The 25,288-nt window shown below is 38.0% G+C and overlaps 1 protein-coding gene across 1 annotated transcript in view; it reads left to right on the top strand.

The window, feature by feature from the left end:
- ABCA13 (ATP-binding cassette, sub-family A (ABC1), member 13) overlaps positions 1–25,288 on the top strand; it is a 436,597-nt gene that overhangs the window by 147,936 nt on the left and 263,373 nt on the right. The window contains exons 24-27 of the mRNA XM_004676530.2: positions 6,762–6,956; positions 9,947–10,111; positions 11,054–11,231; positions 15,197–15,336. Of these exons, the coding sequence (XP_004676587.1) occupies positions 6,762–6,956; positions 9,947–10,111; positions 11,054–11,231; positions 15,197–15,336 (678 nt within the window). The remainder of the gene's footprint in view (positions 1–6,761; positions 6,957–9,946; positions 10,112–11,053; positions 11,232–15,196; positions 15,337–25,288) is intronic.

Genomic DNA, 25,288 nt, shown 5'->3' with positions numbered 1-25,288 from the left:
TTTCTGGCTTATTTCACTACAGATACTCCCTTCCAGCTCTACCATGTTGTTGCAAAAGGCATGAGTTTATCTTTTTTTTTGATTGCTGAGTATTATTTCATTGTGGATATGTACTACGTCTTCTTGATGCAGTCATCTATTTTTGGGCATTTGGGTTGATTCCACATCTTCACCATTGTAAATAAAGCAGCAATAAACAAAGGAAAGAGAAGGAAATGATAAACAGTTGGGGCTACATCAAATGGAAGAGCTTCTGTACAGTAAAAGAGATAATACACAAAACAAAGCGACACCCCATTGATTGGGAGAAATATTTTGCACACAGTACTAATGATAAAGGACTGATCACAAAGATATACAAAGAGCTGACAAAATTCAACAAGTATAAAGTTAATAACCCCATCAAAAAATGGGCTGAAGAGTTATTTTCAACTTTACACAACCAAGTATGTTTGTGACCTTGGAAGGTGAACCTTTTCAATAATTTTGTAAGATTTGCTCCCACTCTTGTGATTCTTACGTAGGAAGGTAGAAGAGCAGACATGTAGATTCAAGAGGCTCCATAAAGAGAAGGGACTCTGAGGCTTTATTTTATTTCCTTTGGGCAGAAATGATTACAGCGAGTGGGTCTGGTCCAATTTGTGTCTCAGTTGACTCTAGTTCTATGGACATCATTGACTGGGTAGCACAACTTTTATAGTGAGAATCCTTATATGACGTTAGCCAACATTACACATCCCACTTGTTCGGCAAAGGAAGGTTGCCTTCTGAAATGTAACAGGTTTAAGTATAACTCACTTCAGAGCAGACACCAATCAAGATCATTCATTCTGATTTCATTCATTCTTTTGAGCGAGAAGCAAAAAGTATGATGTGTGAGTGGAGTTAAAGGTTTCTGGTCCATGTAGGGGACTCTGGACAGGAATCTGACTTGGAAGGTTGCACAGCTATGTGCAGTGCTGTATCACAGAAGCAGCTCATCCTAGACTGTGGTCTCCTGGTGTCCCCACAAACTCAGTGCCACATGATCAGTGTGGAGTCTTTGGCACTTTTACCTCTGGGCACTCTGGACCTTCACACCTGTGTCCTTCTCTTATCCCCTTCACTGCAAAATCAGGTCTTCCCTTAGTTGCTTTGTTTCCTCCCCAGACCAAATAAATGCCTGGGTGGTTGCAGTGAAATGGAGGGGTTCTCACCAAATATTCACTGACACAAAGGGAAATTCAGGCAGTCTCTTATATAAGTCCTCTGGCATTTTCTTACTTTTATGAAAGCTACATTTTCTTACTTGCTGAATTACAATTCTTTGAAAGGGAGACTGCCATGGGCAACTTTAGCCTCATTGAATCCCCTCTGACAAAGACATTTCCTTCATCCATATCTAAGTGTGGCCCCATGACTCTTTCCTGGCTAGGGATCAGGCTTTCAAAACTAGGTCTTTCAACATCTGCTCTGTTTTCCAATCTCACAATGTTGCTGCTTCTGTTGATTAGAAAGGAATCATTCTAAGTAAATTGCTACTAGCTGATAAGATACATCTTTGCTTATTTGCATGTAGGCAAATATTTAGAGCCTAACTTTCAGGATTTATAAATGATCTCTGCAAAAATACTTCTTGCTAATTTCCTAACAGTATAATCACCAGAGAAAGGGGGAGGTTGCAGCTTCCCTACCCCAGCCAAGTAAGGGTGGAGCTCATTTGTGAGGAGAAGCTAGAAAAGACTGGGTAAAGGACATTAGCAAGGAAGATAGAAGATTCAGAAGAGGTGCCCAGGGAAGAGACATGTGAAGAATATGTGCCTGCTTCTTAGTCTTGGACTTGTTCCAGGATTTGGGGGACACAGAAGGAGAGACATAGGTGAGAGATTGCTGGGGACGCTGACAATGACAATCTTTATTTTGATTTTTTTCTTTTGCTCCCATGTTTGCCTACTCCCTAATTACTTTCCCTTTGTGTCTCACAGAAGGTGACTTAGACTAGGGTCAAGTTTGGGCTCTGTTTTGGGCCAATTCTGTTCAGCTGGACATTTTACCCACAAGGGGGTGGGTAACTGGATTTTCCTTGAGAACATTATTTTGGTTATATTATCTTCTATTACTCATCCTTTTCTAATGAAGTTCTTACAGACTATGAGTATGTTTTGTCTTTACAAAGGCATGTTTGGGGGGTCTTGTTCAGTCTGCCTGCTAATACTTTGAGCCAATAATTCTAAATTTTATGTATTCTTAATCCTGACTCTACTTTTCAAAGTATCATTTCTCTATCAACTTTTTCAATATCTTTCCTATTTTCCTTCAGGTTATTACTGCGGAAAGATGATGGTGGCCTAGAAAGGTACCACCACAGAGCAGCAGTGGTTTCTTTGAGCTCTCAAGTCAGCCTCAGTAAATCTGACTGAGGTCCTGGTTACTGACCAGCCTTTCAATGACAATAACTTTGAACTTAAGTGGTTCATTTATGGTGACTTTATCAACACTGTTTCTTGCAATTGCTCTTTTCTTCAAAAGCTCATATATAATCCATGATCAGGAATCTTAGAGGAATTAATAGCATTATCTGCTGGTAATTTATAGAAACTTCTTTAACAAATAAAACTAAGGTAGTTTAAATTTACTCCAGAAATTCTTGAAAAGAATAAATAGTAGACTTATTATATTTTCTGGAACCGTGACAGGACATAGAGCCAGAGAGGCATAGACAAGAGCGATTGTCTTCCCTCAGGAGCCAATGCCAGCCTGGCACTAGTGCCCACCTAGTGGCGGAGCTGCTATTCATCACCTTTCAGGGGCCAGTCTGGGGACTCAGTGGAGGAGAGGGAAGGACAGGAGAGAGACATGCAGATGTTGCTTTCCTCTCTAAACAGAATCGTTCTATTTAGGAATAGAGAAACAAAGAGGAATTAACTGTTTTTCATTTTTCATACATTTAATTTTGGTCAATCAATATATTTCTGAGTCATCTTTTTTCAAAATCTTGTATAAAAAGTGTTTTTACTGGCCGCTCCTAATAGTGAGACTCGTAGCTACTAGGCATTTAAATACACTATCTTGAGTGCCTTTCAGTGCTGTCATTTGCTTCTTTTTCATGAATCTTTTAGGTCTTATTACTATTCCATAGCAAGGAGAAGAGACTAAACTAACAGACATTGACTCATGGGCTGTGACAGTACAGCGAGATCAGGGTGCAGCTGGGGCTGGCTTTACTCTAGACCCATCCTAGCTCCTTCCCTCCAGTTTCCTGCTGAAACTGCCTTTCTGTTTGCCTCCAGAACTCCTCACTCTTGAACCTGTTTCTTTATTGTGTTAGCAGCCCTGAGCCCAGTGGGGCTGGGGGAAGTCTGCAGAGATCTCCCACCCCTGTGCCACATGTGAGACCTCCAGCTGATAGCTCTCCTGTCTCCCCTGGCTGCTGCAAACTCGGCTATGGCATAGCTGCTCTCTCCCTGATATTCTGTTCTCCTCCAACACTATCAGAGTCCTTCCAGTCATGGTTAGGCTGAGAACAACAGTGCCCTTCAATCATTCCCTGCATTTCTAAGTCTAAAATTCTCAGCTGGGCAAAACCATTTCTAAACATTGTTTGCAGTGTTGTTAGGTATTCAAAGATACCTGGTAAGTAGTTCCTTCTGAAAACAATACTCCTGTCAGGATCGTGTGTGTATGCTGAACTTGTAGTAGTGGGATCCTCTGCTTGTGGTCCTTGCAACATTTGAAGCTAACATGGATATGCAGGAGAAGCACAGACAACCTGCTATCATCTTTCTGAGGATTCATTATATCGGCCTAAGCAAAATCTAAGAGGAAAGATGACTACTTTATTTTGAAAAAGAAATACATTGGGTATTCAAATCCAACAAAACATTAGGGTTAACATATTTCTTTTCTTTTATTTTAATTCTCCATCTGCTTCCACCTGCTCTGGGTGCCTTTCAAAAGGAACAATGGGCCTAGCAAGGCTTTAATAAAAGAAAGAATAAAGCTGGCAAAACCACAGAGAAAAACTGGAAGTAGTCTGTGTGGGGTTTGTATGCATGATTTCACTATTGAGTTTTCACATGATATATTCAAGACCTTCCTTATTTAATTAAAATAGGTTTATACAAATTTTAATACAAATATTTTTTTTTTTTTTTTTTTTTTTTTTTTTTTTTTTTTTTTTTTTTTGTGGCACAGGGGTTAAAGTTTCAGTGCTATCAAACTGTTGCCAGCCTCTGAGGCCTGTGCTTGAGCCCTGGCCATGGAGTTGATCGTTGATCCATACGGCTCAGCAGACCTCTATTTTCTCTCCCACTGCTCCCCTCAGCAGTGTATTTTAGTCAATACACCTATTCTGCTCACCACTCTGTCTCTGTTCTGCTCACCCTCCAAACCTGTGGCCTATACTCCAGTTCTTGTGTGCATAAATGAATAAAGTAAATCTTTAAACTCTAAGAGAGTAATTGGCTCTCACCCACCTGGGGATAACTAGGTAACTCTCCTGACAAGGCTCCATAGCAAACACAGGGGGACCCTCACTGGCTAATTGTAGTCATACTTATGCAAAGCCCAGAGTAGCTTTTCTGGAGCCATGACTTTGCACAGGTTCCCTTTCCAAGGAACATTTCCTACAGAAGCCCATTTTATAGAACTAACCAATGAGAGACTGTCTTAAAGTGAAAAGTGAAACCCCTTCCTCCAGCATCTCCCTGGTGGCCTAAGAATTAAGGCTCAGTGAGATCACCACCAGGGTCAGAGTTCCATCCCCAGCCAGGGAGCTGGCCCACAAAATCAGCAGGCCTCTCTTGTCTCATCTGCTGCTCCCCTCAGCAGTGTATTTCAATACATTGGCCTGTCCTGCTCCCCACTCTGTCTCTAGTGAACCCTCTCATCCTACGCCACACCTCTGGCCTACACCGTAATTTTTCTATGTAGAAAAAAAAAAAAAAAGAATGAAACCTTTCTTCAAAGGAAGCTACTCTCCCCTTCCAAACAACATTATGAAAAGCATGGGGTTAAGGGAATCTTTTCTTAATTGTGTTTGTAACCTGTAAGTTCTGTATTGAAAAAGAGACTGCAGATTTATTAGGTATGAAACACTTAACAGCTCTCTCACAAAAAAAATTAATACTTTGGTATATTTAGAGTACCCTAGCTAATTGTTCTTTTTTATTTTTTTAAATATTTATATTTATGCATATAGAACTGGGGTATAGGCCCGTGGTGCAGGCGCTGTGAGAGGAGACAGAGTTGGGGGCGGTGCAGAACAAACGGACTGATGAAGTACACTGCTGGGGGAGCAATGGATAAGTCAGGAGAGGTATCCTGGGCCATGTGGGTCACCTCCCTGACCAGGGATCTACTTGCATTGAAGCAGCTGCGGCCAACTTTGTAGTGCTGCACTTGAACCTGTTTTGCCACCAGGGAGGACCCTCCTAGCCATTTGTGTTGATTAATTTTATATGTCAACTTGGTTTGACCAAGATTACCAGATATTTGGTATTTTATCAAATACCAATTTAAATGTCACTGTGAAGTTTTTATTTTTTTTAAGTGAGATTAACATATAAATCAGTAAACAGTAACTAAAACATTGCTCTCCCCAATGTGGGTGGCCTTACCCAGAGAGTTGACAGTTTAAGATATCAGACTGAGGTCCTCTGAGGAAAAGGAATTATGGTTCCAATGGCTTTGTTTTTTCTAAAGATTTACTTTATTTATTAATGTACATAGGAACTGGGGGTGTAGGCCAGAAGGTGAAATTGTTGAAAGGATTCACCAGAGACAGTGAATTATACAGGGAGGCTTATACTGCTGAGGGGAGCAATGGACGAGACAGGAGGGGTCTGCTGAGCCATGTGGGTTAACTTGATAGCACTGAGACTTTAACCTCTGAGCCACCAGGAAAATCCCATGATGGCTTTGACTTTGAGTTGCGGTTTCAACAACTTCCAAGGTATCTTGCTTGCCGACATGCCGGCAAATTTGGTATTTGTCCTTAAAATGAATCTCTTATTCTCTATCTCTGTCTCTTTACATAAATGTATACACACACATATACACACATACATATGTGTGTATGTAAGTATGTATCAATATATACCGGTACACATAAAATGGACCTGTTTTTCTGGACTTCCCTGACTAACCATTCTCTTACTTAATGATTTTTGGGAAATTTTATTGCATTTGCAAGCATGTAATGAGTCTTTTTTTTCTGAACAGGAGTTTCTGTTCACAAAGAGATTTGGTGGGCCTGAGATTTGCAGCATTTCAAAGATCAGAAATATAAACAAGGAGTTCATTCATGTGTTGTTCTTTTTGCTTTATGATTAGGCACAGCACTAAAGTTGTCATTTAAAAACCATGTCTAGTTGAAGATGCACCTTAGATCCTCTTATATTGTGATATGTGACATTAATATACTAGACACTGAAACAAATTTTCAGTCTCTCTCCTGCATTCGTTTTCTTTTTCCTTTCCGAAATTGTGGCAGACTTGAATCTGATTTTCAATATAGAAAAGGAGGGGAAAAGCAGCCTCATGCTGATAGCAGTGTAACGTGAAGATGATCAGCTTAAAGCAGAAGCTAAGACCATATCAGAAGAGTGGATCCTCAAGAAGGGCTTGAAAGTCAGAGAATTGAGTTCCATTTTAGGAACACTGTCAGCCAGAATGTCTGAACTAGAATGGGGGTTGGGTTCCGTGTATGTATCACAGAGGGAGCTCTGCCTGGGCTGTGGGCACCAGAGACATTCATTTCCAATCCTTACATTTTGAAACAGGTTCTTTCAAGTGTTCTCACCATAGCTTTGTCTGGAAGATGCGATTGGGACATTCTTCATCTTCTGCTAGAGTTTCCTAAGGATGAAAAATCTTGGTTTACAGTGAAGGAACTCTGTGGTCTGCCTGCATCCAAAGTGTACTCTCTGGTATTGTTGATGATTCGGAACCTGAGCCTGAGGAATGTCATTTACGAAGTAAGAGGGACCAGAACTGGGGTGGTCAACTTGGGCAATGTGACATCGCAGAGTGGCTGCTTCCTATGTAGTTGGATTCAGGCATATCTTAGAGATATTGGGGTTCACTTCCAGAGCACCAACAATAAAGCAAGCATTTTCAATAAAGTGAACTACAAGGTTTTATTTTTCACACTGTCTATAAACATGTTTGCTATGATATAGTCTATTATTGTTGAATAACACTGTCTAAAAAGTTACTTTAATTAAAAAATACTTTATTGCTAAAAATTATCATCTGAAACTTCAGCTAGATTTTTTTTTAAGCTGGTGGAGGCTTTTGTATCTGTGAAACAAAGTAAATTTTAAAAAAGTAAAATAAAGCAAGTGCAATAAAGCAGGGTATGCCAGGGAAGCTACAGCAGGGACCACACACTCTCAACAATCTCTGTATCTCTTGCAGGCTGACTCCAGGGTGGGATTCAGGGGTCCTTGGAATTGGGAATATCAGGGCATTCAACACAGCAGTGGTAGTTGTCTATAGGCTCAGTGCAGAAGTGCCAACAGAAAAAAAAAAAAAAAACAACACAACTGAAGCCCAGTGCCCTCTTCTATAAGGCCCTCCTTCCTAGAGTGTAACTGGTGAGGTTGTGCTCTGCCACGCACTCCCAGTTGCCTTCTCCCCTGCCCAGGACTGTTGTCACCCTCCTGGCCTGCTCTGTCCTCTGTTATGTCTTGGGTCCCATGACCTTTGTCCTGTGAGGGTAATATGCCATGCCCACTTCTGTCCTAGCAAAGGAAATGAATGGGCAGGGAGTGTAACAGGAGCAGGCCCAATTTTTGTGTGTAACCACAAATACCCACACATAGTAAGATGAGAATGGGGAGGGTGGAGAAGTCTAAATGTCATAATATATATGGGTAAGAGTTGTAAGAAGAGACCGAGTAGAGGTACTCAGAGGAAGACTAAGTTAGTCTGCATAGATGGCCTGGTCCCATGAGGCTGAAAACCAGTTTCCAGACTTTTCCTGGGCCCTGAATCTTTTAGTTCCTTGTTTATTATACTGGATCTGACAATTCTGTATATTTCACCTCTTACCCATACAAGCTGATCTTCTTCCAAGTTTCTATCCAAGTATGGATTTGATAACATCTCAGAGAGACTGAGATATCACAGGTGTTACAAAATCACCAAGTTGGCTTTAGTCCCTCCAACCCTGGAGAACAAGTTTAAAATTCAGGAAAGGGTACATTTGCCACTACAGAAATTTATTTTGTGGTTTCTCTTCTTTCTGGTACTCAAAGAATACAATGCACATATTGAATTACACACATAAGCCTAGAACAAATATTAACTTTTCATAAAACATACATTTTGCACCATTAGCAAGGTGTCTCCTTAACTTGCCAGGCCACCTCTGTCTGGTAGAATCAATACTCCTGGCTAATGTGTAGACCAGCTAGTCTGTTTTTGCTCATCTTGACCCCCATTCCAACTTTACAATATGTTCATTAGGAAATAGGTAAAAAGCCATTAGTGAGTCAGCATTCTATTATCTACACAAATATTGGGTTGAAATTAGTATTTCTAATGGTTCAAGTCATTATTTTGATAAAGGTCATGAGGGTAAGATAATCGTCTTGATTCCCTCTCCCAGACACAACGAAGGTACCATTAATAACAGAAATTCTTATCTACCAGGAGCCTTTAATATGAATGACTCCAAGGGGAGCTGTTAATACTTGATATTATTTAGAGGTGGTAGAGTAGCCTAAAATGATAGCCAGCATTCCAGCACAGCTCAGGTCACTCCCAAGTCCACACACCTTCTGTTGTATTTGACAGATGGTGAATTTGTGAAGCTTTTATTGCAAAACACTGTTTGCTACTTTAATAGGGTGCATTCATCTGTCTATCAGTGTCGTGTCTAAATTCCAGTCTTCCCCACCATAAGTTGGGACTGTTGCGTGCCACTTCTAAAGTGCAACTTTAATAGAAAGGCAAGTCAAACAAATGGCAAAAGACTACTCAGGTCTCCCCCACCCCACACTCTCTCAGCTCTCTTACTGATGGAACCATATCATTATTAGTAGCGTGCATCTGTGAATCTTGGGATGGCAGGTCAGCTGGAGTAACAAACAAAGGATAGCTGTGGAACTCTAATGAGAAAGAAAAAGTAGTGACATGGGGCCATGCTGTATGTCTTAGAAGCTGAAAATTCACTGAATACATTAAAGTGGAAGGATATTTGCTATGATTTTTCACTTTGGATGAAAGAGACTGCCTTTGCTTCTTTGTCCATTCATCCAATACTTACTGAACAACTAATATTGCCAGATGCTTCTCTATTCCCTGTAGCAACATAAATTACCAAGAGAGGGGGATAAAATAAAGGAAAAACCCTGTTTTCATGGAATTGTCATCTGTGAATAAAGAATATGCAAAATATAAGTAAAAATCAGAGTGGTCAAGCCCTGGCAGCACAAATAGGTGTCAAAAGATACTGATATTTTTTGAATATCTGGGCTTAGCTCCTGACACTCAGCCTTTCTCACTGTGAGGGGTCAGGAAGCCACCTGAAGTCTCTCTGAGTCTCAGTTAGCTCATCCACAAAATGTGCATCAACATACATTCAGAGTCAGCAAAAGGGTGGAATGATGTAAACATGGTAATGAATATAGAGAGGCAGTAGGTGAATGTGAATTATTAAAAAAACTTTTCTTTGAAACATTTCCTTAAGTTTCTACTTTGGATAAATATTTTGAAAATGGTTTGATTTTTAACAATAAATCACATCTACTCTTGGTTTAGATTTAACAATACTATCTGTGCCAAACAACTGAGACATATGTGCTCAAATAAAGAGGACTTTTAATATAGCACAACAAAGACATCTCTGAAGTTCTAGAGGGAAGAAAATCAAACAATCAAGTTTTCACTATTTGAAAGGTGCTAGTGAAAATAAAAAAAATACAGTGTTGTTTATTTCCTATTGTGACTTTCTTTTGAGACTCTAATACCTTCCGAAGACAGTGGCTTGCTCAGCTCCCTATTGGATCTCATCTCCAGCCTCAGTCAACTGCTCACCAAAGCCAGCCATGTCCTTGAATGCCTTCCACAATTTCTACAGGCACTTAAAATCCCTGCCTTGCTTGAGATGCAGGACTTTCAACAGGTGTGTGTTTGATCTTGGCCCCCAGGGGAATATTCAGACTTGCTGTCTTTGCATTCATTCTTTTTTGTTTTATTTTTCTTTTAACACTAAATTTTACATTACACAACAAAATAGTGAAATCGGATACCTCTTATTGGCCCTGGGTGCAAAAGAATGGCGTAAAGTATGGTATATCCCCAAAGTCAGATGAAAGAGCTTGTGTTGACCAGCTTCCCATCCATATGGAGGTTGGAGTAGTTTGCACTTTTCATAAAGAAAGACATCACTATATTGATTATTAACACAAATGTACTTCCAAAGGTCTGTTTAGCTTAATTCAGAAAGTAAATTGCTTTCAAAAACCTTAACACTTTACTTACATAAAATTGGCTTACAAATTGTAGATCATTTGCTGAATGAGGTTGGTTTGTGAAATTAGATTTTGCTTGAAGGCTCTCTTCCTGGGATGGGCTGACTGGAAGAGGTATTATGTGGGAGTACCCCAAGGAGGGGTTGTGGGGTAAGGGGTGGAGAGTAGTGTCTTCAGGGCTGCTGCAGAAGCAGGACAGCAGTAAGCTCAACAGCTGGGTAATTTGGATAGCTGTCAAATATCTTGACAATTTGGCAGTAGAGATATATAGTAAGACCATTCATTAGTCTGAATTAGTGATAGTTCATGGAGTTGGAATGTATTGCTAGAAAAATCAACAAAAATTTTCTGGTCTGTATTCATGTGCATAAGATTTGTGTGATATTTGTGTGAGATTTCTATTAAGATGTAGTCCAAAACAAAGCATTAGAGAGGTTTAAATAGTATTTCAAGGACACAAGCAGAGATTCCACATCTTTATATGTTAACATTTTGTATATTCAATCAAAAAGGAACTGGCTTACAGAAATGTGTGAGGAAGATATTCTTGGTAATGACTTAATCACAGTTCATTTTTTTTTTTCTTTCCCCAGGTTTCAAAAGATGACCAAGCCAGAAGTTCAGTCTTCAGTTCATTCCAATCTGTGATGAAGATGATTTGTAAGGATCAAGCATCTTTTCTTAGCACTGCAAAAACATTTATCGACTTGCCTAGAGTTAATGAACTCTTAGAAGATGACAAAGAAAAATTCAACATTCCTGAAGATTCAAGTGAGAACCAATCCTTATTTCATCTGCAATTTTCTTATTAGCATTCTTTTAAACTAAACATTCTGTCTATAAAAGTGGGTACATACCTGGCAAAGAATTTTCTACCTTAGTCCTCTTACCATTGCATTTCATGTGTGTAAAGCTGCTAAATACTGCAACTATCACTCTTGAGCAAGGCTGATTGTTTCACACGTAACACCAAAGGACTAGGTTTGAAAGGTCTCAGACAGGTGGATCATCAGTCTTTCTGGTACTTCTGGCGTGCCAGTCTAGGTTAGGAGAAAAGGAGTACTGAGTTCATTCTTGAAAATGGATGTATCATATAACAAGAATTCCATGTGGCTTCCTGCAACTTTGCCTTCTAGAAAGCTCAGGAGTAAATGACAACAGGTTGATAAATGGTCTGTTAATTTGATAAATTTCTATTTCAAATGGACACATCTTAGCTAGACAGGCAAACTAAATACACTGGTAAGGGTTTTAGTTTTAGAGAGGTCAGCCCTACCAGTAACAAGTTGTACATGTTGGTCACAAAATCTCTCTCTTTGAATCATGTTCATTTCTTCTAAACATGAAAATAATACCCACTTCGTAAAGTTGTTGTCCAGAATAATGGATTTGATGCATATGAACTGTTTCACAAAATGAAAATAATATTTTGTAGTTTGTCAGTTTTCTATGCTGCGCAGAGAATAACGATGCAGTTAGTGGTTTAAGACCATATGCATGTATAATCCCATAGTTTCTGTTGGTCAAGAGTTGGCATTCACAAAGCTACAGTCACAATCGTCTGGTGATCAGGGCTGGGGTCTCAGCTGAGGTGGTTGTGGATAGGATTCATTTCTTACTGTTTTAGAATCCATGGAGATTGTATCCCTAAGGCCTGTAGGGACACCTCTCTGATTCTGAGGATTCCAGTAGAAGATTTATCTGATTGCTCAGCCAGCAAAATTTCCTTTTTGATTAACATAGCATCAATTGACTATGGATTTTAGTTACATCTTCAATATTCCCTTACCATGGCTAGGTAACCTGATTATGGACAAGACATTCCTCATATGAATTCAAGACAAGGTCTGAATATAAGGAACTATTTTATAATTAAGCTTATCACATTCAAGTGTCTTGGATGGACCACGGTATTGCTGGTAGTGGGGCAAAGGAGAGAGTAAGAACATGTAAAGCTGGAAGAGTAAGATATGGAAGTAGACAGGAAAATACTTAGACAGTGTTTCAGTGTGTCCACCAGCTGATAAATGCTTAGGTAGTTGACAGATATAATAAAATACAGTGTGGTATTATAAACATATATTAAGGCTATCATTATTAATGATTTTTTGCTTTCTACCTCCCTGATCCTCATTTTGTGTTTTGGTGGTTTTTTTTGGCACTTAGATTCTTGAGAATTATTCATTTGTTCACCAAGACTAAACACCCAATCATTCATCCATCTATCTATCATCCATCCATCTACCCAGTCATTTAACTAACACTGAGGGCCAGTCTTTTTTTTTATCTTTCAATACATTTTTATTTCAAATAATTATCACACTATTCATAGAAAATATTAGTATTGTCATTTCTCAGAGAACATGATAGAAGCTTAGAGAAGGTTAGGTGCCTACTTCAAGTTCATATAGCTCATGAGTAGCAGATGTCAAGATTTCTTCTGTCATGGCTGCTATGTTGTTGGGTAATGACAGGGACCACACTGGAGGGGAGAAATTAAATACTATCCCCAAATTAACAAAGGCATAGGAAAATAAAAAAAAAAAGAAACAATATAAAAAAATTCTTCTGTACATATTCATTATTCTGTCAGAAACCCATATATTAATGTATTTTAAACTGGAGTACATCATGTTAAAGAGCTTCTGTGCAGCAAGAGACACTACACAAACAAAGATACACTCCACTGATTGGGGGAAAATATTTGTGCACAATACTAATGACAACTGATTTGTATATCACAAAGATATACAAGGAACTGATAAAACTCAACAAAAATAAAGTGAACAACCTCAACAAAATATTAGAAGAGCTAATAGGACACTTCTCCAAAGAGGAAATGCAGATGGCCAACAAGCATTTGGGAAATGTTCAACATCACTTGTAATAGAGGAGATGCAAATTAAAACCACAATGAGGTACCACCTCACCCTAGTGAGAATGGCACAACTTAAAACAACTAGCAACAAATGTTGGTAAGGATGTGGAGAAAAGGAACTCTCCTAAACTTCTGGTGGGAATGCAAACTGGTGCAACTGCTATGGAAAGCTGTTTGGAGGTTCCTCAAACTGCTAAAAATGGAGCTTCCATATGACCTAGAAATCCCACTCCTAGGTATCTGCCCAAAAGACACAAAAATACTGATTGAAAAGGACACCTACACCTCCATGTTTATCTGCTCTATTTACAATAGGGAATATATGGAATCAACACAAATGCTCAAAAATAGATGACTGCATCAAGAAGATATAGTATATATGCACAATGGAATATTACCCAGCCAAAAAAAAAAAAGATAAACTCATGCCTTGTGCAGCATCATGGATGGAGCTGGAAGGGATCATGCTTAGTGAAATAAGCCAGAAAGAAAAAGAAAAATACCAGATGGTTTCACTCATAGCAGAAGCATAAGGGATAAGGAAAAAAATTGTAATAAAGTAAAAATAAAAATGAAAACAATGAACAGTTATAAACCAGAGACATTTTATGGGGGTGAAAAGGGGAATGGGATCAAAACTGGGGTGGGAAGAATACACAGGAGTATGGTGATGGCACACAGATGTATTGATGGTGGGAAGTCCATGGGAATTACAACTAAGATGAAAAAAAATTATGAAATGAAGAATGATAAAAAAATTATATATAACAAAAGAAAAAGACACAAGAGAAACACTGTTGAATTATCAGACTCAGTAGTTTCCACCCAGCTCCTGCTTGAAGAATATGCACTGCCAGTGACTTTTCTCTTTCAGGACTTTGACCAAGGGAAGAACAATTTTGTGGCATGAGTCAAGTTGTTGTTGAATAAATTATATATGAAAATTTTAAATTTTCAGACAAAAAAAATACTGCATAGATAGACTGTTATATTTCAAGGGATTGTTTCTATCAATTTTATGGTACTTGTTGAATAAAATATTGTTTTGTTTTCAACTGGAGAATCAGGAAGATTAAATTAGTGATGGATATAATTGCAATAGAAACTCATACCTTGGATATTTTATGAATCATGATAGAAAGGCTAAGATAATATTTACATTTTAAATGTTTCCATCAGCAGGAAAAGAACCAGTTATATGTTGAAGTTTTCATCACTAGTCTTCATGATGATGAAGACTCTACCTTCATCAAGTTCCTATTGTTTTCACCAATTTAGTCAAGTAAACCTTCATTTGAAACTTACTGACACCACAGAAATGCTGAAAGCTACTAGGACTTACATATTTGAATTAAAGCAAGGCCATTTGATATTATCAAATGTTGTAAATTCAATAGTTGTATATAAATGGAAGCAAAATAAACACAAATGCAATTGATAAAGCTTACTTCATATGAAAAAACTAATTCTGGCCTTAATATTCTGGCCTGATTGTTAAAAATTTTCTACAATATTTCTTATTACTGTTTTCTTCAGGTGACTTTGCCATGATTCACTGCTCTAATTGATAACTTAATTTGAAAATGTGAAGGTCATATTTTGTTTTTGTTGTTCTAAGTTATTGATGCAAACACTGTACCTTGAAGTCTCTTATAAAACAGAACAGGTAAAGACAGAAGGAAAATTTGTCTGAATGTACTGTCTAAATTCAGAATTATGTCATGAAAATTTTGTATAAATTACTTATGGAAAGTGAGGATATATAAATGAATATCCCTACTAGACTGGGCATCCTGTATCATGAGTAACACTTTTTTTTTTTTTTGTTTTGTTTGTGTTTGTTTTTTAATTGCAACAGCACCATTTTGCATGAAGCTTTATCAGGAAATTCTACAGTTTCCAAATGGTGCTTTAGTGTGGTCCTTCCTAAAACCTGTATTACATGGAAAAATCCTGTACACACCAAACACCCCAGAAATCAATAAGGTCATCCAAAAGGTAAGTTTAAATGAATGAGCATCTTGTATACCATACAAGCACTAGGTTGGGAAAATCGCTCCATGTAATTATCATGGAGATGGGAAAACATACAATTTTCTTATGTTAACTATAACTCATTTTGATCTGGGTTTTTCACCGTTATTTTTGTTAAATTTGGATTTGCTGAGTCATTGTATTAGAGGAAATTTTGGGAACACAAAATATTGTTTAGGGTAACTAATGCAGTGAGTACAAAGGAGCATAATGTGGAGAACAGTTGCTAATTGACTTTGCTCGGTGCAATGGTAGTTCAGGTAGGTGAGGCCTGGTCTATATATAGTTGGGATCTGGTAAGTGGCCACTTGGTTTTATTTGCTTCACCCCATGGACTTATAGTATGGATGACAAGGACAGTTTCTCCAGGAGAATATTGTTTGGTTCTACTTGTTTTCTCTTATATTGTGTGTACTTTAAAACCTATTTACAAAACTTACTGTTAATTGGTAGTGAAAAATCTGTGTGATTTTTTTTTTGGGGGGGGGCATTTTTTTCTTACCTCAAGGTGACTTATCAGAGTAAGCCTTTAGAAAATTTAACAGGGACATGAAAATAATCAGATGCTACAGTCAAGGAGGGAATGCTAAATTCTAGCAATGATAAACCTCTAAGCTTTAAATAGTGCTAACTTAAAATTTAAAAGTTAGTTAACAGCAGCATGGATTATGTGAGCCGTTATTTCTGATCACCCCTTCCCCCATGGTTGCTGTGAGGGATGGCAATGGTTTACCTCCAGAGACCTTTATTCCTTGGTCTGTGGCTAAACACAGAGCCTGTGTCTCAGCCTTTTCTGAATGAGTTCAATAACTGCTGTTTTAATCTTAAAGAGATCTTTTTGTAGGGTTATTAACCAAAACCTTGGACTTTTGCAATGAAGTAAAATTAATTTATATGCAGTATTCCCCCTAAGGGGATACATTCTAGGTGGATGCCTGAAATTTGACAGTACTAGGCACTATATGTACTATATGTACTGTTTTTTTTTTTCATACATACTTATGATAAAATTTAATTTGTAAGTTAGGCACAGTAAGAGGTTTGTAACAACAGTTAGTAATAAAGTAGAACAGACAGAAAGTTGTTTAACTGTGGTCTTTCTTTTATAAAATATCCTATTATAAGCCGTATTTTTGAACTTTGGTTGACGACAGGTGTCTGGAACCCCAGGGAAGGGGAGGGCTGTATCTGTGAGGAGTTAACAGTGCTGCTGGGTGTGAGCTCAGGCCTCCAGCTGCCATTCTAGGATTGTGTTTCCAATTGGCACTCACATCAGGCCGGGAGCCAAAGTCAGTTATGCAGACTCCTGTGGTTTCTTAAGCTCTTAAGGGCCATGAGTATTTTAGACATTTAATAGAAAATGGCTTTATATCACATTTTTTATTTTAACTTAAAAAATTTCCTGCAGTAACCTGGTTTAAAACATTGTATAGCCTTCAAGTATCCAACATTATACTTCAACATCTACATATATTACATTATGATTGCCACCAAAAGTCTAATTTTCATCCACCATCATATATATAGCTTAATTTTAAATTTACATTTTTAAACAGACTATGAATTTATTCTTGACTATATCACATTTGTTTTAAATTATATTATAAATCGTTATACACTGATATTGTTAATAATGGCTATTACAAGTGCATTATATACTATTCTATATTCTATGATTTTACTATTAGTAATACAGTCTCTGCTCACCCTGCAATGGGAAAGACAAACATCAGAAGAAAATTTATAATATAGTCATTGTGGCAGGGCACAGAGAGGCAAGCACCTAGTACTTCTGGAAAGAAGGATTTGGCAAAGCATTTGGAGGGAGGTATGGGTAGAACTCTATCATGTGGAGGAAGAAGGAAGGTCAGCCAGGACACAGGTGTGGGTGGGATGAACACCACGCATTCTGAAAATGGTAGAAGTTTAGAAGAATCACCAAAGATTTCATCGATTCTGTCTTCAGCCTTTTTTAGACTTTATGGCTAGTAACCTAAATCAGAACATTTTTTATTTATTTTATGTGAGTAGTGACTGTATGTAGGTGGTCTGGCTTTGTGTTTATAAAGTTAGTGTCATAACACTGAAGTTGAAATTAATTATCTTAGGTGAAGATGGGAAGAGAGTATTTCCCTGCATTACTGGAATAGAAGGTTCTAACTGGATCTTTAGCAGGAGAGGAAGGAGGATGGAAAGGGTGATATTTGTTAGTAATCCTAGCACATACATTGACAATTTTATAGTCTCAGATGCAGGCTCAATCACTATTGATCATTTAATTCTACATGCTTGAGGAATAATCATGGATATTTCCTGATCCTCTTATACACTTTGTACAAGAACCTGAGGGGTAGGTTTACTGGAGCTATTTTCAAGATTAAAATAGTAAAATTTGGAAAAATTCACATTTCAAAGTTTATTATAACTGATCAATGGAAACATACATTTCTAGACTTGTACACTACAGATGCTTTTACTATTGATGGTCTGGGAGGTTGGGTACCTAATTAAACAAACCACTGCTTTGTGTCTTTGGGTGGCAATGTGTTGTATTTTATCCATCTTCAGAAACTCTGATGACTTCCAAAGGAGCACTTTTGGAAGGATGAGAATGAAGTCACACAGTTGACAGATGAAAACATACTTATTGCCATTTTTATAATTAAGGGGACAAAAATCCTGGTGATAAAGTAATTTAAATTGAAATGAAAATGCTTGGCTCTATGATACTTATCAAAGATGAAAAGTGTCAGACAAATAGAAGCTGACCATGACTAGAGTCTAAAATAACTGCAGGCTGGTGGCTGTTTATTTGTACAGAGCAGCGTGTGAAGGGGATTGGAAAGACCCCAGACAGTTCTGCAACATACTCAGGGAGTCCTGCAGAAGGAGGGGGATACATAGCAATCTGCTTTCTGCCTGTGAGCATATAATCAGTGATCTGAGAGCTAAGTCTTCAGTAGCCAGCCTGGAGCAAGGCTTTCAGATAAGCAAGAATGTCCGACATGGAACATTTTATTGAAATGCTGTAAAATTGCCCAGAGAAGTAATTACATTTGTGAATAGACTTGTTTGATATCATCCTCTGTAAAACAGAAACTCCTTAAGAAGCAGTATCAGTGGGTTTGTGAACATACTTTTTTTTTTTTTTTTGTGAAATGAGACAATAGCCAGACCCTGAAGACAGGCACTGAGGTTCCATAGACTTGAATGGTTTCATGCTTCCATCATTCTTTCTGTCAAGTCCAATGCCACGGTTTATTTAGGCTATCCAAATATGATAGAGGGCAAAGTAAAGGGGACATATATGTTCAACCACTATAGGATACAAGTTCTGTCACTGTGTCCACTTGATAAAGAAGGCACAAAGAGCTGAGACAATTTATTTAAGGCATCTGGTCAGTCCTCAGCCAAGTAGGGACATAAATGCAGGTCCTTTGACTCAAAACTCATCTTGAATTCGATTAGGCCATGGAGTCTCTGCTGTGGTGAACCCATAAAGGTGGCATCAGCACTGGCTCGACTCTGAGAAGTGCTATCCACACAGTAGGGGTGCAGGTAGGAGAGACACAGGTGTAGACCCACACCAGCCCTCTCACCATGGGTCCTCTCTGAACTGCCTGTCCTCTTGGAAGATGTTTTCCCAACATCTTCAACATCTTAATGAATTAATCACTAAAATAAGCTATTAGAAAAATGAAAATTATACACACACACACACACACACACGCGTAGCTCACAAACAAAGGGAGAAAAAGCAAAATAACACTTACGTGTGAAACATTAGTTAAATTTAGGAAGAGAACTTCAGATACCCAAATGAGAATGACATAGGCCAGATCATTGAAAATACATTCTGCTTGTTGAGAGTATGAGGAGAGAGGTGGTCTCACATATTGCTGGTCAGACTGCATTGGTATAAGGTCTAGAAGGCTATGTTAGAAAAGCATGCCAATACTATAAAAAATATACTCATAATTGAAAACAAGGGTAGCTACTGCATCATAGTTTATAATCACGGGGTTGGCAAGCAAGTTTACAGTCACTAGAGTAAATAAATTTTGACACATTCATAAAAAGAAAAATATTCAATTTACTGAGACAGATGTTGACTGATCTCTAAAATTTATTTGTAAATGTATTCTTAGTAAGTCACAGAAATATGTGGGTCTGAGTATAGAAAATGTGGTGGCCCTCCCTGGTGGCACAGTGGAGCACTATGGAAACTATCCACAGTCACTGCAGCACCAGTTCAATGAGTTCAATGTCCAACTAGAGAGCTGACCCACATGGTGTGGCAGACCTCTCCTGATCTTCCTGCTGCTCTCTTCAGCAGTGTATTGCTGTGGTTTTGCCTGTTCTGCTCACCCCTCTGTCTCTGGTGAATCCTCCCACCCACCTCCTATACCTGTGGTCTGTACCCCAGTTCTTGTGTGCATAAATAAATAAATCTTAAAAAAAAAAAGAAAATGAGATGACAGAAATGTGATCCTCTTCTTATAAATGGGCAATTCACAGCAGCTAGTAGTGTTTCTTCTGGGTTGGAACTGGGTTCCTGGAAAACAGCAAAGAAAAGGTGAAGATTGTGTCTTGAATTTTTCTGAACACTAGGAAATTGTTTTCTTATTTTTTTATTAACTTATGTATCTATTCATATTGTTATGCATTTTAATACACTGTTTGCTTCCCCCCTCCCCTACTTCATCTGCCTGTCATCACCATAGTCCCTCACATTCCTCTTGGCCCCTCTCCCCTGTAGGATATCTCTGCTTTATAATTATCTGTTGGTTTTTGTTTTGTTGTGTTATGTTTTGTAATGTAATTACAATGTATTTTTTGTATATATATGTACACACACGCACACATACACAATATAATACTACTCAGCAATCAAAAAAGATAAACTAATGCCATTTGCAGCTACATGGATGGGGACAGAAGAGATCATGCTCAGTGAAATAAGTCAGAAGGAAAAAGAAAATATTGAATGATTTTTACTTATAAGAGGAATATAAGAGAACCAGGTGAACGCTTGGAGCTTGGCACAGAGGCAGAAAATTGCATGTATGACAGAATCCTAAGAAGTCTTCCTACCTCACTTCTTGTCTTGTTTGCACTGAATTTATTTGGGTGTCACATCACTAAGAGAAGACACAGGGCATTGGTGTGAGCCTTGTAAACTAAGGATGTTGACACATTTCTCTGCTTAGATGCTTGGCCAGCCATGCCTTTTGTTTTAGGAAGATCAGACATGGGTCCCCTTCGTTTCTGGAATCACAGAGTGACCTGCCTTTATTCCTCCATCCTGTGGAGATAGGGAGGAGGGGCCCCCTCAGAGTGAAATGTCTTGTGGGTAAGTGGTGTTCTCTCCCTGGGTTTGTCTTGATTTTGGCTGAGAGAAAATAATTCATCCTGTTCTTTATTACAAATACCAACACTTTTCAACTCTTCATATTCTTCTGCCTCATTCACTTAGAAACTGCAAGTGAAAGATCTGAATGCAGGGGAGGCAAGGGGGTGATATAAATAAGGAAATAATGAATACAGCTGAAGATAATGGGCCCAGAGCTAGTGTCTCATATTATGACTGTCACCTTTTTTCTTCTTTCTCTTAATTTATAATAAAAGTAACAGAGGTTTAGGGCATTTTTCTAAATTCAGCAGTTAGTAGATAGGATATAGGTGAAGCTAAAACCCAAGTGATTTCTTTCAATGGGATAAAAGTGAAAATAAGACTTTAATCATGGGATTTCTGGTACACTTTGGGTTGGATCTCTGAGCTCTGAGCCTCAGCTCTTTCTATAATCTTTTGAAGGTGCACTTAAAAAATAGATCATTATGAACTCATGGATTTAAACCTGTTTGATGTTTTTAGTTCATCGTAGCTCTTATTCTTTGTGATGTTCAAATTGTTCTGTTGCAAGTGAACACCTCTTTGACTTGGCTTTTCTATCCTTTAAAAACTTAATTTTAAATTTTGGGATTATTTTAGATTCACATGCATTTGTGAGAAATGGCAGAATCTGTGTGCCCTCCACCCACTGTTCTCTGGGGGTAGCTTCCCACACTATTCAGTACAATGTCATGCACAGTTCAGTACATACCTGAAATTCACTGACTTGACCCATTTCCCCACTTGTATTTCTATGTGTGCTTAGTTCTGTGTGTTCTTATCACCACACAGACCTGTGTGTTGCCATGAAAGCTGACACAGAATAGTCCCTCAGTACAGGTCTTTGTCATTCTCTTACAGCCATTCCCAGGGTGTCCTGGTGTCCCTGTGTCCTCCTGCCCTACTGCTGAGCTCTGGCTGCTGCTGATCTGTTCTATGCTTTGTGTTGTCATTTCAGGATTGTTATATAAGTGGAATGGCATAATATGTCACCTTGTGATATTATATATATCATATAATTTCCTTCAGATCTAGCAATATTATGCAAATGTCAGTAAAAAATTCACTTTTATTACTGGGAAACATTCCATAATATGTGTGGGCCTCAATTTGGTTAATCACTCACACATTGTAGGGCATCAGGTTATTCCTTAATTTTGGCTAGTAAGTCCACTGTTTCTCTTTCTTGACTTCTTGTGGATTACTTGAATATCTTTTATTTCAGGTCTCCTCCTAAAGCATGATTTATTGCTAGCACTTTCAAGTGGATCTCTGTATATTGTTCTTGTTATGGTTCTGGATATGACTCTACACATGTGACTTGTTAGTTTTCAAGTTCATTCATGTCTCTTCTATTTGAGACCATCCAGCAAGTTTTTGTCATTATGAGAATGTAAAATGGAGCTGCCATTTTTTAAGATGATTTGAATTTACCTTTAAAAATAAAAGTGAAAATACTATATGACTCAGCATTCACACTTTTAGGCTCCATGCAAAGAACATTAAACCATCAAGCCTCAAATTATATGCTGTATTTTTTTCAGCATTATTTACAATAGTTAGGAGATAAAATCAACCTAACTTCCCACTCGATAGATGACTAGATAAATAAATTATTTTATATCTACATAATTGAATACTACTTAACCATAAGAAAAAACAAAATGTTGCTACTTATGGCAAAATGGAAGGCATTTAAGGGAATTATGTGTAGTAAACAAGTTAGAATGACGAACACAAATATTGAACATTTACAAAGCAGACAATTTGACAAAACAAATACTCATAAATGTGGGCAAATTAGATACCTTGCATTTTTTTTCCTTTTCTCTTCTACACATGAGGTTAATAATAACTACAATATAGAAGGACTGAGCACTGGATGAATTAAAATACATAAAGAATTTAGACCATAACTAAACAGACTTTTTGTTTTGTAAGTAGATTAGTTAATGCCATTAATTACAAGCTTCATCATTGTTCTTAACTTTATATTTGCTGGTGCTCATCATTATGCGATAGCTCACAAAACCAAATGGCTACTTACGATTTAAAGGAAATCATATCTGCTTTCATACATAATAATGACACAAATAAATTATGGCTCATCAGATTTTGTTTTATAAATTCTGGAACATTTACTTGTGGATAGAACTAAGTCTTCTTTAGAAGAAACAAGATTTTCTCTTCCTTTCTCTCCCCCTCTCTGCCAGTGTGGAAGAGTGTGCATTTTATATACCTGTATGTGTACCTGATAACTAAAGATGAAAACCCATGCTGATGATTCAAGTGGAGTTGGTCATTGGAATAGCTGTGTATTATCTGATTTATAAATTGATTTCCATCTTAGATTTCATTTGATCAAGTCTTCTACTTATTCTATTTTTATATCTACATTTTTTCAGGTATTTTGAGATAAAGTTGACAAACACAAGTGAATCTATTTAAATTATATAATGAGATGATTACATTATGTACTTTGTAAAATGATTACCATAGTCAGGTTAACACATGTATCATCTTCCACAGTAAAAACAAGAAAAAAAAAGGAAAAATATTATTGTATTTTTCTAGCTACATTTCTGTATAATCTTTTCCCTAACATTTCCTTTGTTCAGTTTTTCTATTTAATATTTTTCAAGACATTTCATAATTGCTTGTTGAAGAATTTTTGTTATGATTTTGTTGTGATTTAACACACTTGCTAGAGCATTACAAATGTGATTTAGCTCAACATTGGCACAAGTGAATGCCTTCCTTACTATCTTGTGGTTGCCTCTGGTTCTTTGTAGTGAGTGATTTCAGTTGTATTGTGGGGGCTTTTATTTTTATGGTAGGCTCCTCTATACACATTTTTACTGCTGCAGACAGTCAACATGCGTGGACTGTGGTTGCAATAATACTTTATTAGTCACAGCTTTTATGTTTGTCTTTTAGTCTGTCTGGTTTATTTTGTGTGAGGGTCCTGCTGGCAGCTGCTGCTGCTGCCAGAGGAGTAGAAGGGTTTCTCCAGGCCTACTTTCCTGTCACCTTCATGTGGGGACAGGTGTCTTGACTAGCAGAGAAGGAGAAGAGGTGCAGGTCAAGTTTGTGTTAGGAACTCTCTTGCTGTGGGGACAGGGTGTATGGCCAGGCCTAGAACCTCCTCTTGGGAAAAGGGCAGGATCCCCTGCCATAGTCTCCTAATTGCGCAGTGTATGTGCTGGCACTTGTGTGGCAAGATCCCCTGTGCTGCCTCTCCACATTCCTCCATCCTCCTTAGAGGAGGAGAGTAATTGCCCTGGCTGCTGGTATTCACCCCTGTTGGTCGCTGGAGTCCTGGTCTATTCAAGGAAGACTGTGACTACATCACGGTGCTGTCTTCCTTTGCTAGATTGTTAGTTGGGAACGGCAGGGTGTAGATCACCTTCTCTGTTGGGGTCGAGACACCTGGTGTGCATTCTTGTAGTAACCGTGTCCATCCACCTTGCTTTTCTCTTTTACCTCTGAGAGTTCTCTTTGGAAGCCCTGAGTTGTTTACTGGATGTCTTGTGGTACTTAGCAGGCAAAGAGAGGTAGACATGAGCTTGCCATATCTTGTTTGGAGAAGCCCTTTTTTGATGTAACTCTAGTTATCTTTGACAGCTGCCCTGCTGTTTGGCAGGATGAGTTGCTCCAAGGACGTACCCGTTTTCTACCTCTGACCTGAGATCAATCACTTCTTTAATAAGTTCTGGCTCTTTTCACGAAAAAGCATTTGTAGCCACCCCCAGGGTGCCCAGGAGGCACATTGTCAGTGGTCAGTGCTGCTGACCTTCTTCACTGGACAGTTACCATTCCTATGTGAGAGCTCACATAGGTTATAGGTAAATTGTGGAATCTTTTAAAACAAACATTTCACTGAGGGTTAACAATCTAATATCACAGAGATGGCATTCCTTTGCTTAAAAGCATTCTTCTATGTATGTAACAAGAATTTTTCACATTTGGTAGCTTGTTTTCTAATACTATTAATTTATTTCATTTATTATTTAATTATTGATGCTTTGAAAATATTAGAATATGCAAATTAAAACCAAATATTAATTTAGCTACACCCGATGCCTTAATCAATATTAAATAACTAAAATTTTACTTCGTAGAAATTTTTATATTCTGCTGTTTATTTAGGGAAATAGCTCATGCTTTATTTTCTTTCCCTCCATTATTTATTTATTTATTTTTCTTTCTGCTTTCCTTACATCTGCTATATTATTTCATTAATATATCCATTAAATGCATTATTAATTATGGTTTTCCTTGTATATTCTTTTCTTTCTTTATTTATTTATTTTAAAGATTTATTTATTTATGCATTACAGAACTGGGGTACAGGCCAGAGGTGCAATGGCGGTGAGAGGATTCACCAGAGACAGAGCGGGGAGCAGAACAGGCCGACTGACAAAGAACATTGCTGAGGGGAGCAGCGTGCGGGTCAGGAGAGGTCCGCCATGCTATGTGGTCACCTCCAGAGCAGGCAGGGATCGGACTCATGTGGAAGTGGCT

The sequence above is a fragment of the Condylura cristata genome, unplaced genomic scaffold, assembly GCF_000260355.1.
Source record: "Condylura cristata isolate star-nosed mole 26May11 unplaced genomic scaffold, ConCri1.0 scaffold00004, whole genome shotgun sequence".
NCBI classification, from domain to species: domain Eukaryota; kingdom Metazoa; phylum Chordata; class Mammalia; order Eulipotyphla; family Talpidae; genus Condylura; species Condylura cristata.
This window is presented reverse-complemented; position numbering and strand designations above follow the sequence as displayed.